The sequence below is a fragment of the Palaemon carinicauda genome, chromosome 33 (genome assembly GCF_036898095.1).
Source record: "Palaemon carinicauda isolate YSFRI2023 chromosome 33, ASM3689809v2, whole genome shotgun sequence".
NCBI classification, from domain to species: domain Eukaryota; kingdom Metazoa; phylum Arthropoda; class Malacostraca; order Decapoda; family Palaemonidae; genus Palaemon; species Palaemon carinicauda.
The window spans coordinates 13,101,973-13,120,129 of record NC_090757.1 but is presented as its reverse complement, the minus strand read 5'-3'; the positions used below and the strand labels follow the sequence as shown (position 1 = coordinate 13,120,129).

The window sequence follows — 18,157 nt, the reverse complement described above, 5'->3', positions numbered from 1 at the left end:
TCCTTTTAATTGAGTTATAAGAAAAGGTATAAATCTAACGCCAAACTCGGGTTTCCTTGGGACATGTCATGTGGTGGCTGAATCTCGGGAAAGTCTCTCCTGGAGTATTTTGTCATTTGTATCTTATTTTAGGATGAATATATATAATCAGCCTTAGATGATTATCACTATCCACCTTCCAGTCATTGTGGGAATCAGCACAACAAATGCTGAATGAAATGAACTAAATACAAATAATTTTGAAAATGAACATTTTAATACTTATCCAACATTTGTTTGTCCTGCTCTCCTTACTTCTAGTGGGACAAGGTCAATGGCGTCCATTTCAAACATGACAGCCGCCGATAGCGACAAGTAGTAGTAATAGTAGTAGAAGTTATCCAGATATGGGAAGACTGGTCTTACAAATCCACTACTAATGCTCTTAATGTTAGAGTTCATCAAATAAAGCTGTGCTTTGAAAGCTATGTTATAGTTCATTGAATAATGTTGGTTAAGTATTGAAATAATGAACTTTATTTTATGAATTCTGTTGATGCCCATTAAGAAAGTATTGTATAGTAATGCATCTTTGGTAAGCATTTTTGTGCAACTTTTGTGGAGAGACAGGAATTTTTTAATTAGGATAGTAGACGTGACAAGGCTTAGTAAGTCGGTGTTTATCTTAATATTTTATATTAGGGGTATTTTTACTGGCTGACTAATATTTTCCTGTGTCATCATGTTTTATCTTTTTTTCTTAAATAGGGAGATCTAGTATTTGGCAGAGGACATAAAGAAAATTCTTTAGAATTGTGTCTGGTTGACAGAGTATTGTTGTTTTTCCACAGCAGAGATTAAAAAACTCTTCTTTTTATGTTATCTTTCTCCCTAACATGTAAAAAAGATAGTCATTATCTCTCTTCACTCCTGCCTAATCCAACAGCATAAAAGACAATCATCCATAGCACCCATGATTGTCTTCTTGGTTAATATGATCTAACAAGGTAGTCTAAAAAAATGAGGTATTGTTAGTCACCCTACTGGTTTCTGAAGGAATTTGAAGATTGATCTACTTTACACACTAAAAGACCAATTAATTCCTCTTATTGATGAACCCCATTTTGGGTGGAAAGAAAAATCTATAATTGAGTACCCTGAAAGATTTGACAGATGCAAAAATATTTGTTGTTTTCTGCTCTCTAGCATTATTCAAATCCTTACCTAGTTCTTTATATTAAACTTTTAAATTGACTGTCTTGGAAGCATAGCATTTAATAATTTGCAGTTATAAACCTCTTTTAAGAATTCTAAATTTCCCTTCCCCCCTTTTTTTTAGTAAGATCTATCAAGTGGTTTTGTCTTCTTGGCTCCAGCACCAAACCAAACCTTGTGTCCTAAATGTCATACATTAATTCACAAGTGGAACTCTTTTAAGCATCATTACCCTGTTAATTAAAAGGGCTTCCATATGTTAAGAAAATTACAAGGGTACCACTAGCTTTATTTTTTCAAGAGGACAGTTGTCTAAGGGAGAGATGATGATGTGACATCTCTCACAATTCCATTTTAGACACTTCATCTGATTCAAAATAATCTTACTCTATAGTGCTGTTTGGGAATGCTTCAGTTGTACCTAATGATACAATTTTAAATATTTAACTTAGCCGGTGAATATATAATAGCTGACGTCTCCGGCGGCTCGACAGAAAAACACAAAAACTCGCGAGCGATCGCTATGAAGGTTGCGGGTGTGCCCACCAGCGCCAACTATCGGCCAGATACCGCATATACAGTAGGGTCCCGAATTAAGCGTGTTCGAATTACACGATTCCCCTTTTCCGCGATCGCTATTTTTCAAAAATAAATTTTCTGTATCTGCGAGGCTGTTCAAAGTTCGCGAGTCAAGCACTACAAAATGTATCAAATCTATTGTCTTTTTAAGTATATTGGTAGCCCTAAATACGGTGATTTATAGTAAATGTTACAAAACAATATTAACATTACATTTCATTAACATAATTTCATAATGAATAGCCTATTTAAGGATAAAATTCCACATCAACAATGAAATCAACTGTTAACTGTGCGAGTCCAGCTGACAAAATGTAAACAGAAATGTGGTTACGTTCTCGGCAATCTTTATCTTTCTCCAACCTTACGATAATTGTAATGGTAGTGTTAATGATGGTATATTAAAGCATTATTTTTGTTTAGTACAGTATACTTAAAAGCCTTATTTTTCCCTCTGGGCGTTCAAGGTTTTCACGAGTAGACTGGGTTCGTTTATCGGCAGTGAATAGCCTAAACTTCGGTAACGAGTCGTCAATATTTTGTCATATTTTAAACAGTATACATTTGATTTGCAAACATTGGTTTTGTAGAGTAGACGGTAAAATAAAATCTAGAGAGAGGGAGAGAGAGAGAGAGAGAGAGAGAGATTTGATGGCAGAAATCTCTCTCTCTCTCTCTCTCTCTCTCTCTCTCTCTCTCTCTCTCTCTCTCTCTCTCTCTCTCTCTCTCCGTAAGAAATAAAACCATAGTTCACATATGGCAACTTGAGGTTAAGAATGAAATTAACATGAATATTGTTAGTTGTGGCTATCAATTCCTCGCTTCAGGGGGTACACGAAACAAAAACACGACATTCAATTACAACAGCTGATTCTCTCTCTCTCTCTCTCTCTCTCTCTCTCTCTCTCTCTCTCTCTCTCTCTCTCTCTCTCTCTCTCTCTCTCGTTATACAATACTTACAAATAGATGAAGAAACCAAAATCGGTTTTCTTGAAGTGTCAATTAAATACAAAACGAAAAAATTATACCGTGTATACATCCATTTCAATCATAGCTTAAAATACGGTAACCGATTTCGTCCGCAAACCACTATTTTTTAGGAAACACCATTCTATTCCAGAAAATTTTTACTCTTTAAATGTCAATTGCGCTATAATAAAACATGTACTTATGTTGTTAAATTTTGGGTGTGTTTTAAAAATCGAGTATTGCTAACTTATTTTTGTTTTACTTTTGGCTGTGATCACATCAGCTGATGTCTAGCTTCCGCGCGAATACAATAACAAAGAATTGTTTACACCATTTCTTAACTTATTCAAACCATCTATACAGTTAATATTACATAAACACCAATGTGTTATAACCTATCATATTTATTGTTCAGTACTTTAAAACCATCCCTCTCTCTCTCTCTCTCTCTCTCTCTCTCTCTCTCTCTCTCTCTCTCTCTCTCTCTCTCTCTCTCTCTCTCTCTCTCTCTCTCTCTCATCGAACGTTATAGCGGTAACCTAATTGTTCGGTGACTTTAAAAATAGGCCTAGTACTTTCTTCTTTTACCTTTTTTGCATATGGATCCATAATTGAGGTGGGTACAAGTTGACTTATAACTGAAGTTAGGAAAAGTATTTTGGATATGGAAAGGACAATTATCTTTCGTAACAGTTTAGAATTATCGTAAGTTATCACTCTGTCATTAGCGGCAGTTTGCTATTGTGGATTAAACGCATAAGGAAAAAAAAATTTCCAGCTTTGCTACGAATTTAGGAATTTATATGGATACGGTAAGTAAAATATTTGTAATAACATAATGTTTACTAAATGTTTGTAATATCATTAGTTATGACTTAGATCATGTGTGTTTAATGCATTCGTTTGTTTATTATGATCGAAGATGGAGCGTAAACAAATGGAAGGTTTCCGTTTCAGGCGGCATCATAAAGAAAAACATTTCATAAATGGCATTCATTTCATTTATTTGAAAGTTCTAATAAAAAATAATTAGAACATTGGTAATAACAAATTCAACATATAATCTATACTTGGTAAAATTGCTGTCAATTCAAAAACACAGATGTATAAATGCGTCTGTTTCTTCGTTGTGATCAGAGATAAACGTAAACAAAACATTGGTTGTCGTTTTCTATTGTGCTTTTTAGCGTGTTTAGGAAACGCATGATATAAAATCGCCTTTATTTTGATAATTCTGGATTTTCAATCATACAACAAGCTAGTCTATAGAGTGATGGTTTTGCTATTCACCAGTTGTATTATACAATAGATATGACAAACATTAAAATTTGTCTGTATTTTGGGTTGTGTTATAACGGGAAATATATGGTGTTTACACCTATCCTGGTTGTAATTTTAACCATTTTTCAAGTTATTAGAACTTTAAAGTATATTAAATGTTTTATTTATTTACAAGAACAATTTGATATTATAAAGAAATACAGTATAGTACAAAGAAAGTATTGGAAATGGGTAGTAAACACATTTGAATAGGCAAATTGCTGGTTGCCATGGCCGCAATGGAATTATTTCTGTTAGTTGTGTGTTTCGAAATTCGCGATTTTCCATTTAAACGAGGTCATTAATCGACCAAATTCTCGCATAATTCGGGACCCTACTGTACATGTAAACAGCTCCAGTTCTTCTCTGTCGGTCTGATCGACAAGTTGATTCCATTACTCGCTGTTAACCTGGAGTTTTTCAACAGTCTTGGTGAAGTACTTCTTTTTGGTTTGAGCTTTCGCAGTGCAGGTGTTTTATCTTCAACTTAAACTCTTGAACTCTTTTTTGGATAGATTTAATTGTTGATGACTTTGGATTGTTTTTGGACTTTCTTTGACTTTTCAAAATGGCTGACCCTTCTCCAATTCCTAAATTTCGTAAACGTAATGCTAGGGATTGTAATAAACGTCTTCCAAAGGCCTCTCTCGACCCACATACTGTGTGTTCTAATTGTCGGGGTAAAACCTGTCAATTAGGAGATCGGTGTGATGAGTGCGTGGTCCTTTCGGAATTCGATTGGCTTGAGTTTGACAAGTATTCTCGTAAGCTAGAGAGAGATAGGGTGAGGAGAAGTTCCTCTAGTTCGTTAGAATTTTCTTCCTCCCATGCCCCTGAACCTAATCCTTCCCCAGTAGTAGTTGTGCCTGAACCCTCTACTAGCACTCATGAACCATCAATGCGGGATATGTTACGTGCCATTCAAGCTTTGGGCGAGAGAGTTGAGTCGTTAGCTACGGACCGTAATCAACTCATGGCGGATGTAAAAGAGTTAAAGTGTCAGAGTGCCACATTAGAAAATCGTGGGGAGAAAGTGATTAGTGCGCAAAGTGTTATCAGTGTTACGACCGAGGGTTCGTCTGTTCGTGCCTGTCGTTCGCCTAGTCCGAGACCTCTTGCAAGCTCCCATGCCCCAGGGAGAAGTAATGTCGTAGGACTTATGGGTTCGAGAGGCTTTAACCAACGAACAGACGTTCTCTCTATGGTTTCAGGCGTGTCTCGTCAAGACCGCCCCTACCATAAGACGAGCGAGACGGTTTTCTCCTCGTCATCCGAAGGCTTATCGCGTAGGAAACCGTGGAGCAAGGTTTCGAGACCCTTAAAGCGAAAGTCAGTCCCTTCAGGACAGGTCCAGCGTCCTGGTTGTAGCCATTGGGACAGCTCTGACCCTGTGCAGTCATCGGAAGACTGCTCGCCGCCTAAACAGAAGCGTAACACAGGCTCCGAGAGTCTTAGTGTAGGCAATGTTTTGCAGTCACAGACGTTACCCTCGTCTCTTACCGCACCCATTCCCGTTGATTGGTTGTACTGCAAGACATGCAGAATAAGCTTGCCTCTCTTATGGAGGACTATTCTGCTGAGCAGGTTCACGATGATCCTCGCCGCTTAGCTGATCGAGATCCTGGCCGTCAGCCGCCCAAACGAGCCTTTGCTCGTCCTGTTGACGTTGACGTTACAAAGTCACGTCAGTCACGTTTTGTAGAGCCTCACTCGATGCAGTCCCGTGTTGACTTTCAGCCGCTTGTGGACGTTCAGCCGCTGCCGCATGCTCGTGTTGACGTTCAGGACGTTCGCCAACCAGCGAAGTTGACTTGTTTTGACGTTGAGCGTCAAGCACCGCAGTCAAGAGTTGTTTTGACTGCTCAGTCTAGGCAGTCAAGGCAGTCTCGAGTTGACGTCGAGCGTCCTCCCGCTCCTGTTGTTATTGCTAGTCAGTCTGTTAAGCAGTTACATGACGTAGCGTCCTGGACTGCTACTGATGCTCCGGTGCGTGTGGACTCTGCTTGTCAAGCATTGCCACCAAGGCAGGTCTCTCCCTTGCTTGAGACTCATCAGTTGTCGGACGAAGCTCCTTCAGATGAGGACGTTGCTGATCCTCATCCTGATGATAATCCTTCAGATGTAGATGAACCTAAGGCTGTTCCTCCTTCGATGGATTTTAAGATCATGATGATTTTCAAGGATCTTTTTCCAGATCACTTTGTTGCTGTTGCTCCTCGTTCGCCTCCGTCTGAGTTTGCTCTAGGCTTAGCTGCTACCAAGCCAGCCTTTACTAAGCTAGTGCTTTCTCGCTCTTCTAAGAGGGCTTTACGTCTTCTAGGCGACTGGTTGGATACCAGGAGGAGTTTGGGGAAGACTGCCTTTGCCTTCCCACCTTCTAAGCTTGCTTCTAGATCGAGCGTCTGGTATGACACGGGAGAAGTTCTCGGCTTGGGAGTCCCTGCCTCTGCCCAGGGTGACTTCTCAAGCCTCGTAGACTCTCCCCGTCGCCTGGCCATGAAATGTCGAAGATTTGTTGGTCCTCCTCGGACCTTGATCATCTACTTAAAGGCGTATACAGGGCCTTTGAAGTGTTTAACTTTCTTGACTGGTCATTAGGAGCATTAATTAGGAAGATCTCGTCTGCCGACCAAGATGTTTCCTTACTTATCATGTCCTGTATGGACAAAGCCATCCGCGATGGCTCCAATGAGCTCGCCTCCACCTTTACGTCTGGAGTCTTAAAGAAGAGAGAAACCCTTTGCTCTTTCCTTTCGGCAGGAGTTAATCCCTGTCAGAGATCGGAACTGCTCTTTGCTCCCTTATCAGCGGCTTTGTTTCCACAACAGCTGGTTAAGGATATAGCTGCTTCGCTTGTGCAGAAGGACACACATGACCTGATGGCGTCCTCTGCTCGCAAAGGGGCTCCTTCTTCATCCTTTGCTGTGAGACCCAGGATCGAGACTCCTGCGTCTAGATTTATCCCGCCCTTTCGTGGCAGAGCTCCCAGCAGGGGAGGCTCGTGTGCCGAGGGAAAGAGAGGTAAGAAGAGAGGAGCCAAGTCCTCCCGTGGCAGAGTCTGACTGCCCACAGCCTCAGACAGCGGTAGGTGCCAGATTGAAGAGCTTCTGGCAGGCCTGGGAGAAGAGGGGTGCAGACCAAGAGTCTGTTCTGTTGCTCAAAGAGGGGTACAAAATTCCGTTTGTACGCAAACCTCCTCTAGTAACAACTCCCATAGACCTCTCTCCCAGGTACCGAGAGGAGTCAAAGAGACAAGCCCTAAATCAAGAAGTGTCTCTGTTGCTAGAGAAGGGAGCGGTGGTGAAAGTCTCGGACCTTCAATCACCGGGGTTTTACAACCGTCTCTTCCTAGTCCCAAAGCATACAGGAGGTTGGAGGCTGGTGCTAGACGTCAGTGCGCTCAACGTTTTTGTTACAAAAACAAAATTCACGATGGAGACCACGAAGTCCGTCTTAGCAGCGGTCAGAGAGGGAGACTGGATGGTCTCTCTCGACCTACGAGATGCGTATTTCCACATTCCTATACACCCGGATTCCCAACCGTTTCTGAGGTTTGTTTACAGGAATGTGGTGTACCAGTTTCGGGCCCTGTGCTTTGGCCTCAGTCCTGCTCCTCTCGTGTTTACGAGGCTCATGAGGAATGTGGCAAAATTCCTCCATCTATCGGGAATCCGAGCCTCCCTGTACTTGGACGACTGGCTTCTCAGAGCATCGTCCAGTCATCGCTGTCTGCAGGATCTACATTGGACGTTGGGTCTGGCCAAGGAGTTGGGACTTTTGGTCAACTTAGAAAAGTCCCAACTGATCCCATCCCAGACTATTCTATATTTGGGGATGGAGATTCGCAGTCCAGTTTTTCGGGCTTTTCCGTCTGCCACCCGAATAGAACAAGCCCTGCTCAAAGTCCAACTAATGCTGAAAAGAGAACGTTGTTCAGTCAGGAGTTGGATGAGTCTCGTAGGGACTCTCTCATCCCTGGAGCAGTTTGTCTCGCTAGGGAGACTACACCTTCGGCCTCTCCAGTTCCATCTAGCCTCTCACTGGAACAAGGGCAAGACTTTAGAGACGGTATCAATCCCAGTCTCCGAACCAGTAAAGGCATGCCTGAACTGGTGGGACAGCAATATCAGTCTGAGAGAGGGACTATCCCTAGCAGTCAAGAACCCAAACCACGTGTTGTTCTCAGACGCGTCGGATTTGGGTTGGGGTGCGACCCTGGACGGTCGGGAATGCTCAGGTCTGTGGACCTCAAGTCAGAAAAGCATGCACATCAACGGCAAGGAGCTATTAGCAGTCCACTTGGCCTTGATGAAATTCGAAAGCATTCTTCGAAACAAAGTGGTAGAGGTCAACTCAGACAACACCACAGCTTTGGCGTACATCTCCAAGCAAGGAGGCACACACTCCCACACGCTGTACGTGATCGCAAGGGACCTTCTCATATGGTCAAGAAATCGAGGCATCTCCCTGTTGACGAGATTCATCCAGGGGGACTTGAACGTCTTGGCAGACTGTCTCAGTCGGAGGGGTCAGGTGATACCCACGGAATGGACCCTCCACAAGGACGTGTGCAAGAGTCTTTGGGCGACTTGGGGTCAACCCACCATAGACCTCTTTGCCACCTCGTTGACCAAAAGGTTACCGATCTATTGCTCACCAGTCCCAGATCCAGAGGCGATCCACATAGACGCGTTTCTACTGGATTGGTCTCATCTGGACTTATATGCATTCCCACCATTCAAGATAGTCAACAAGGTACTGCAGAAGTTCGCCTCTCACGAAGGGACAAGATTGACGTTGGTTGCTCCCCTCTGGCCCGCGAGAGAGTGGTTCACCGAGGTACTTCAATGGCTGGTAGACATTCCAAGAAGTCTTCCTCTAAGGGTAGATCTCTTACGTCAGCCCCACGTAAAGAATGTTCATCAAAGCCTCCCCGCGCTTCGTCTGACTGCCTTCAGACTATCGAAAGACTCTCAAGAGCTCGAGGCTTTTCGAAGGAGGCAGCCAGTGCGATTGCGAGAGCTAGGAGAGCTTCTACCATCAGAGTATACCAGTCGAAGTGGGAAGTCTTTCGAGACTGGTGCAAGTCAGCATCTGTGTCCTCTTCCAGTACCTCTGTAGCCCAAATCGCAGATTTTCTTTTACATCTGAGAAATGTTCGCTCCCTCTCAGCTCCCACTATTAAGGGCTACAGGAGCATATTGGCTTCGGTCTTTCGACATAGAGGCTTAGATCTTTCCAACAATTAAGATCTCCAAGATCTCCTTAAGTCTTTCGAGACCTCTAAGGAACGTCGTATGGCAACTCCTGGATGGAACTTAGACGTGGTCCTAAGGTTCCTCATGTCAGACAGGTTTGAGCCATTACATTCAGCCTCCCTGAAGGATCTCACCCTCAAGACGCTTTTCCTAGTGTGCTTGGCTTCGGCTAAAAGGGTCAGTGAAATTCATGCCTTCAGTAAGAACATCGGCTTTTCTACAAAGAAAGCCACATGTTCACTTCAACTTGGTTTCCTGGCCAAAAATGAACTGCCTTCTCGTCCTTGGCCTAAGTCTTTTGATATACCTTGCCTGTCAGAGATCGTAGGCAACGAACTTGAAAGAGTGCTGTGTCCAGTTAGAGCTCTTAAGTTCTACTTAGCTCGTACTAAGTCCTTACGAGGTGGATCTGAGGCCTTATGGTGCTCAGTTAAGAAACCATCATTACCTATGTCAAAGAATGCTTTGTCATATTTTATCAGATTTTTAATCCGAGAGGCTCATTCTCACTTGAATGAAAAAGACCGATGCTTGCTTAAAGTTAAGACGCACGAAGTAAGAGCTATAGCAACTTCCGTGGCCTTTAAGCAAAATAGATCTCTGCAAAGTATTATGGACGCGACCTTTTGGAGAAGCAAGTCGGTATTCGCGTCATTTTACTTAAAAGATGTCCAGACTCTTTATGAGGACTGCTACACACTGGGTCCATTCGTTGCAGCGAGTGCAGTAGTGGGTGAGGGTTCTACCACTACATTCCCTTAATTCCAATATCCTTTTAATCTGTCTCTTGAAATGTTTTTAATCTTGTTTTGGGGTTGTACGGAAGGCTAAGAAGCCTTTCGCATCCTGGTTGATTTGGAGGGTGGTCAAATGTCATTTCTTGAGAGCGCCCAGATTAGGGGTTTGATGAGGTCCTGTTGTATGGGTTGCAGCCCTTGATACTTCAGCTCCTGGGAGTCTTTCAGCATCCTAAGAGGATGGCTGGGCTTCGTGAGGAAGACAGACTAACAAGGCAGAGTAATCGTCTAAGTCAACTTCCTTACCAGGTACCTATATATATTTGGGTTTTGTTATGATATAACTGTCAAAAACTCTAAGCATATACGCTGTAAACTTTATTAATTCTGGTCTCTACCCACCACCATGGGTGTGAATCAGCTATTATATATTCACCGGCTAAGTTAAATATTTGAAAATGATATTTTGATTATAAAATAAATTTTTGAATATACTTACCCGGTGAATATATAAATTAAAGGCCCCCCCTTCCTCCCCGATAGAGACCCAGCGGGATGAGAAGAACTGGAGCTGTTTACTTGTATATGCGATATCTGGCCGATAGTTGGCGCTGGTGGGCACACCCGCAACCTTCATAGCGATCGCTCGCGAGTTTTTGTGTTTTTCTGTCGAGCAGCCGGAGACGTCAGCTATTATATATTCACCGGGTAAGTATATTCAAAAATTTATTTTATAATCAAAATATCATTATTTTGAAAACCTAGCTTTTCTTAGTTTTTTGGGGGATAAAGCATTCATATGTGGCTTTCTTGAACCACTGTCTAAAACAGGGTTATCTTCAGGATCTGCTGGTTATTTGCATAGTTGGATTACTAGTAAAAAGATCGGCATGAAAAGAGTCATTATTATAAAGTATTACCCCTCTTTATTTAGTTCAACTTCCATCAGCTCCAACTTTACGTTGTTCATTTTTAAATGTTAAATACGTCAGTTTCTAAGTCGTATTATAATGATCAAGTGCTGCACTTTACAGAACTGCACTTCACATGAGAAAAGTGAAGAAGAGCAGAATGAATTCTGGAATGAATTAACTAGGTGTGTAGGAGGAATTATGTAGTTGTCATGAGTGACTTAAATGCTAGAGTGGGTGCTGGAGAGGTAGGTGTCACTGGGAAGTATGGTATACCAAGTGAAAATGAGAGTGGGGAGAGACTGGTATATATGTGTGTTGAGAAAGAGCCGGTAATAAGTTGTAGTTTTTTAAAAAAGAAGGATAATAACAAGTATACATGGGTAAGAGTGGCAAATGGAAGAGTGTTAATAACTAGAAGAATGTTTGGAAGATTAGAAGACATGCATGTGTTTATGGGTATGGCTAACAATATGTCTAATCATTTTTTGGTGGAAGGAAAATTAGTTGTAGCAAAAGAGTGGGGGAATGGAAAAGGGCGGTAGTGAACGTTGAAGAGTTAATGAAACGGGTAAAAAGTGAATATCAAGAAAGATCGGAAATGGCATTTGACAGAGTGAAAGTGAGAGAAACTAGTAATTTAGAGGAGGAGTGGAAGTTAGTAAAAGAAAATTTTGTTGGGATTGCAAGTGATGTGTGTGTGGCAAGAGGATTGCTGGAGGCAGCATGAAGAACGGTAATGAATGGAGGAATGAAGGAGTGAAGATAAGAGTGGAAGAGAAAAAGAGGGCATTTGAAGAATGGCTGCAGAATAATATTATAGAGAAGTATGGAAGATATAAAGAGAGGCAAAGAGGGCAGCTGACTGGAGGTGGGGTCAGTGATTGGGTTGTTCATATGAAGAGAATAAGTAGTAGTTTTGGAAAGAAATGAAGAGAGTAAGGAAGGGTGGTTCAAGAATTGAAGAGACAGTGAAAGATGGAAATGAAAGGTTATTAAAGGAGAGGAGGGAATGAAAAGGTGGTCGGAATATTTTGAAAGTTTACTGAATGTTGAGGATAATAGGGAGGCAGATATAATTTCTGCTGTAGGTGTTGAGGTGCCAGTGATGGGAGATGAGAATGAGAGAGAAACTACAAAAGAGGAAGTGAGGAGAGCACTAGATGAAACAAGAGTTGGAAAAGCACCTGGTATGGATGGTGTGAGGACTGAGTTGTTAAAGGAAGGGGGTGTGACTGTACTTGAATGGTTGGTGAGATTGTTTAATATGTGTTTTATGTTGTCAATGGTACCAGTAGACTGGGTGTGTGTGTGTGTGTGTGTATTGTACCATTATATAGAGGTAAGGGAGATGTGCATGAGTGTTATAATTCAAGGGATATTAGTTTGTTGAGTGTGGCTGGTAAAGTGTATGGTAGAGTAATAATTAATAGGATTAAGGATAAAACTGAGCATGCAACCTTACAGCAAATGGTGGAGTGGAAGCAGATGTACGGCAGAGAGTGAATGAAGGATGCAAGGTGTTGAGAACAGTGAAGGGAGTGGTAAAGAATAGAGGGTTAGGCATGAATGTATAGAGAGTTCTGTATTAGAAAATGATTGTACCAACTGTGATGTATGGATCAGAGTTGTGGGGAATGAAAGTGACGAAGAGACAGAAATTAAATGTATTTGAGATGAAATGTCTGAGGAATAAGGCTGGTGTATCTTGATTAGCTAGGATTAGGATCGACGTAGTGAGGGTGAGAACTAATGTAAGAAATTATTTAGCAGCTAGAGTGGATATGAATGTGTTGAGGTGGTTTGGCCATGCTGAGACAATGGAAAGTAGCTGTCTACTAAAGAAGGTGATGAATGCATGAGTTGATGGGAGGAGTACAAGAGGAAGGCCAAGGTTTGGATGGATGGAGTGAAGAAAGCTCTGGGTGATAGGAGGATAGATGTGAGAGAGGCAAGAGAGCGTGCTAGAAATAGGAATGAATGGCGAGCGATTGTGACGCAGTTCCGGTAGGCCGTGCTGCTTCCTCCGGTCGCCTTGGTGACCTGAGAGTTAGCAGCAGTAGGGGATTCAGCATATGAAGCATCATTTGTGGTGGATAATGGGGGAGTGTGGGCTGTGGCACCTAGCAGTACCAGCCAAACTCGGCTGAATCCTTCGTTAGGCTGGGAGAGCGGAGAGAGAGGAAAGGTCCCCATTTGTTCATTTATTTGATGTCGGCTCTCCCCCAAAATTGGGGGAAGTGCCTTGGTAAATAGAATAGACTTCACATGGAAGCTTATAAATGTGGTACTGTATCTGGTTTTATAAAAAATGATAGCAGGATATAAGTACATTTACTGTTCTTTTATGTATTCAGTAGGTGTATATAAACTGAAGTCACTTTGTAAAGTGAAAATCTCATCTACGCCTCTAGGTACCAATTAACGGCATAGAATGGTGTATTACTGTATAGTTTTTCATGTGACTGATGGTGGTAGTCAGCTTTTTCCAAGTTTTATCTAATTAATGTGACTGATTGATACATTTGTTCTCAGTGTGACAAATAGGTTTTGATGATGTTATTTGGAGTTTTGCCAATGTCAACCCTGGAAGCTATGATGACCTCAGATCGTTGACAAAAGTTTATACCTTTCTATCTACTGTTTTTTTGTGGAAATTCGATTGCGTGGAGCATTTAATTAACCACAATTTTTTTATATGTAATTGGCTAGCTTGTAGTGAAACAGATAAAAGTATTATTTTTTGTTGCCAAGGGTTTTTTCCATCTAAAAGTGATTTTACCCTTCGCAGATTTCCAGATCTTACGAAGATTATATTCAGGGTCTCCTGATAAAGCTTATACCTGGACTAAGAAAAGATGAGGATGATAAAAAAGCTCTGTCCTCAATTCATTTACACATAACGATTTTGCTTCTTGTCACATTGGTAGCAGCATTCAACGTTCCTGCTCTCATCATATGGGGGAGGTCTCTTGGGTAAGTTTTGATTTTTTTTTTCCATTATGTTGTTAAGAAATGTGTAAATCTATCTCTCATGCTGATGTACTGTAATATTCATCATGAAGATGTTTTTAATTAGATAGAAAAAAATTATATAAACAATACTCTGTTATTCACATGTGGGCACATTTTCGTCACAGTAGCGGCAGCATGAGATCAGGTGATCACAACCAAAAGAAAAAAAAGCTAGTAATTGTTGATTGTCAAAATGTACCTGAAATTGAAATGAAAATACAAAAATGCTTTAATAAAGCACAATTAACATTTAAAATAATGTTTTTTAGGATGCAATAATGTTGCCAGCTAAAACTTGGTCTTCTGACAAAACGGATTTTGAGCAAAGCGAAAAATCTATTTTTGGGTGATATGGCCATGTCGTCCTGATGGAAGGTTCCTTTAGGCAGCTTTCTAAGGGATATTTGGCTACAGTGATACTCCCAGAGAATCGACCACAGGTCTCCAGAATTCTAACTCCTGCCGCGAGTATCCTTAAGATAACTCTTAAGCATATTGCATAATATCGGGACGTATTTCTTGATACAACACATGGCAATCTTCACCCCGAATAGAGTTTTCGCTCTGAGGGGGAAGAGTGGCGAAATTGAAGAGGAGCCGTCATCAAGGTTACCCGCTGGATCCCCTTTCCCGTACTACTACGGCGTAAACTATTCCTTGTTGCAATTAAGCATGGATAGCTGTGGATAGAGTAGTTTCAGGTGGGGATTTGTTACTTATATGTATACTCTTTTTTTTTTAGAAAGGAGGGCGGGTCTATCAGGACGACATGGCCATATCACCCAAAAATAGATTTGTTTCGTAACTGGAATACAAATTACGCTATTTAATAAGGGTATTACTTTCGGCATAGCTGAAATGACAAGCCATTATTTTTTAAGGAGGGTTTACTACCCACACCGCTAGTTGGGGGAGGGGGGGTAGGGGAGGGTAGCTTGCTATCCCCCCCCCTCACACACCTGTGCTTGAGCTCACTTTGCTCTCGGCTCGGATGGTGGTCGGACGTGTCCGCTCTCATCCTCGCCGTTATTTGGCAGCCATTTTGTCTTTTCTTTTTTTCTAGTTCTGTATATGTGAAGTTGGCCTCTGCGATCATGTGCACCTGCCCTGGGTTTCCCGACCGTCCCTGGGGAACATTCATGTCGGCGGTCGAGATTGATCCTCACACACTTTGTCCTTCTTGTAGGGACCAATGGTGTGATAGCAACAACAGGTGTAGGGAGTGGTCTACCTCCCAGTGGGAGAGGTTTTCGCGACGACGGAAGAAGAAGTCCAAACGGGATTTTTCTCCTTTGAAGGTTTCTTTGAAAGGAGAAAAACCCAAGGCCTTTTCTTCTGTTGCCCAAACCTCCCCCGAAGCTCCCACTCGGTCGGTCTCTTTCGAGAGACCGTCGAGTGGTAGCGTAGACCGATGTACTGTTTACCAACCTCGGGGCTCGAGAGATGACGTTGCTTCCCCTAGCGAAGCAGCTCCACCTCTCCCCCCGGGAGAGGATATCACTAACCTTATTTCAGCTTTGGTCCTCCTTGGGGCTTACGGGTTCGCCCTCCAAGGAGGTTTTGCTTAACTGCATCCAATTGGGTGCCACTGTCAAGCAATCGCCGTCACCGTCAGAGGTTGATCCTCTGTCTCTTGTCAACGTTGTGGTGTCAGAGGTATCCAATGCAGTATCACCCATCACCTCTGCCTCTCCAAACTCTACGGTAGCTGACGGCTTAGTTTCTCCCGTTCCTGTTCAACCTACGAGGGAGAAACTAAGTCCATGGTCAGTCTCTCCTGCTAGTGTTTCTTTCCCTCGGGGGAGTTCACTTACAGAGACTCCTCTTCGGAGGACTGCAGGAGGTCAGCTTGCTGATCCAACGGCCCCCAGAGGGCGCATTTGTCGGAAGGCTCGCCTTCCTCTTTGCCATAGAGGCCTTCCTTCACCTGCGGTGAGGAGGCGCCTCTTTGGTTCAACACCTTCGATGCAGTCCACCGCAGAGGAGCCTCAAGACCAATCATCTATCGCTGCTCCTGCACTGGTCATGGACCTTTCTGCAGATCGTTCGCGATCTCCTTCGGTGGAAGGTCGTCTTTTTAAAGAACACGTCGACCTTCCATCCGACAGACCTTCCGACCTGCCGTCACCATTTCTACATGGGCCTAATAAGGCTTTACCTAAGCATGCTAAGGAGCGCCAACGAAACCTGACGAACACTCCTTAGTAGCTCGTCAGGCCCCATCACTAAACCCTAACACAGGGCATCAAGGGCGTACGCGCCAACACGCGCATACGGCCCAACAGGAGCAGAGCTCCATCACGTGCTACACGCGCCCTCATGCGCATATGCGCTCACGTTCTCCTGCGCGCCAGGTCTTGCCAGCGCCTACGTGCCAACATTCTCCTACGTACCCGCGCCCAGCTGCGCGCCGTTTAACCTCCTGCACGCCAGCGCTCTCCCGCACGCCATCAGTCTCCTGCCCGCACACATACGTGCCTAACATCCAACTCTCCTGCGCGCCAACGAACTACTGAACGTAGTGCTGCTGGGAAGTCAACAAAGCTGGCTTCTCCCATGCCCCAACCAGTACCATCGCGCCAGAGCTCACCTTCGCGCCAGCCTTCTCCCGCACGCATCCACGAGGATACGCGCGCGCGCCCTGCGCGCACTCGCCCATCCTCTCCAAAGGATGCGCGCCAACATTCTCACGCGCCTCACATGATTCAACTCCAAAGTTTCTGGCCCACCAAGTCTTGAACTTGTGGGCAAATACCATCCTAAAATGTCGGGATGCAGTAGCTGAGAGATTCCATCAGAAGATCCCTAGCATCGAGATCAATAGGCTCAGACATTCCTCCCTAGAGGGAGTCTCATCAAGACTCCCTCCTTCATAGGGCTTTAACATCCAAGCCCTATAAGCCTCCAGCACCACAGCAGTCCCGTCCAGTCAAGACCACTAAGACGACAACAGCAGCGAAGACCTTGGTGTCTAAGCCCTTTCCTGTCAAAGAAAGGAAAGGCAAAAAGTACTCCAGGGGAGGCAAGAATCCTAGAGGGAGCAGCCGAGGCCACAAACGCTAGGTTAGGCAGTCCCCCTGCATGTCCACCAGTGGGGGGATGCCTACAAAGTTGCTCAAACAGGTGGAAGCAACTCTGGTCGATTCCTGGACAATCTCCGTGATCAGTTTAGGATATCGCGTCCCGTTCATAACATCTCTACCTCCCCTGACAACTAATCCAGTGTCATTGTACTCCCTTGCCATGGGATCGGCAAGGGGGCAAGCCCTTCGGACAGAAGTCTAGACCCTGTTGAAGAAGGGCGCTCTCCAAGAGGTCCTCGACGGATCCCCAGGCTTCTTCAGTCGACTCTTTCTTGTGAAGAAGGCGTCTGGAGGCTGGAGACCAGTCATCGACCTCTCAGCTCTGAACAAGTTTGTCAAACAAACTCCGTTCAGCATGGAGATGGCGGATACGGTAAAACTAGCAGTAAGACTGCAAGACTTCATGTGCACACTGGACCTAAAGGACACGTACTTCCAGATCCCAATCCATCCGTCTTCAAGGAAGTACTTAAGATTCACCCTAGACAACAGAAAGTACCAGTTCAAGGTGCTGTGCTTCAGTCTCTCCACAGCATCACAAGTCTTCACCAGAGTGTTCACCCTAGTATCATCCTGGGCACACAGGATTGGCATCCGTCTCCTCCGTCATCTGGACGACTGGTTAATCCTAGCAGACTCGGTGTCAACCCTTCTTTAACACCGAGAGAAACTTCTGAGACTTTTCCAAGATCTGGGGATCATGGTAAATCTCGAGAAGTCTTCACTGCTTCCCACTCAAAAACTGGTATACCTAGGCATGATTATAGACACCACTCTCCACAAAGCCTTCCCATCAGACGACAGGATAGCAAGGCTGAGGAAGGTCACAAGACCTTTTCTCAGACGAGAAGAACTTCCAGCCCAATCGTGGTTACGTCTCCTCGGTCACCTTTCATCGCTGGCCCGTCTAGTTCCCAATGGTCGCCTCAGGATGAGATCCCTCCAGTGGCGACTCAAGTCCCGGTGGAATCAAGCGTACAACTCCCCGGACATCCAGATCCCCATGTGACCTGCGGAACTGACGGATCTCCAGTGGTGGGTGGCAGACGAGAACCTACGAAAAGGAGTGGATCTTCTCGTCCTCCCCCTGG

At 43.7% G+C, this 18,157-nt stretch overlaps 1 protein-coding gene across 2 annotated transcripts in view; it reads left to right on the top strand.

Moving 5' to 3' along the window:
* PGAP1 (GPI inositol-deacylase) overlaps nt 1–18,157 on the top strand; it is a 146,213-nt gene that overhangs the window by 111,864 nt on the left and 16,192 nt on the right. For both annotated transcript variants that reach the window (XM_068356771.1, XM_068356772.1), the window contains exon 14: nt 13,760–13,944. In XM_068356771.1, the coding sequence (XP_068212872.1) occupies nt 13,760–13,944 (185 nt within the window). The remainder of the gene's footprint in view (nt 1–13,759; nt 13,945–18,157) is intronic.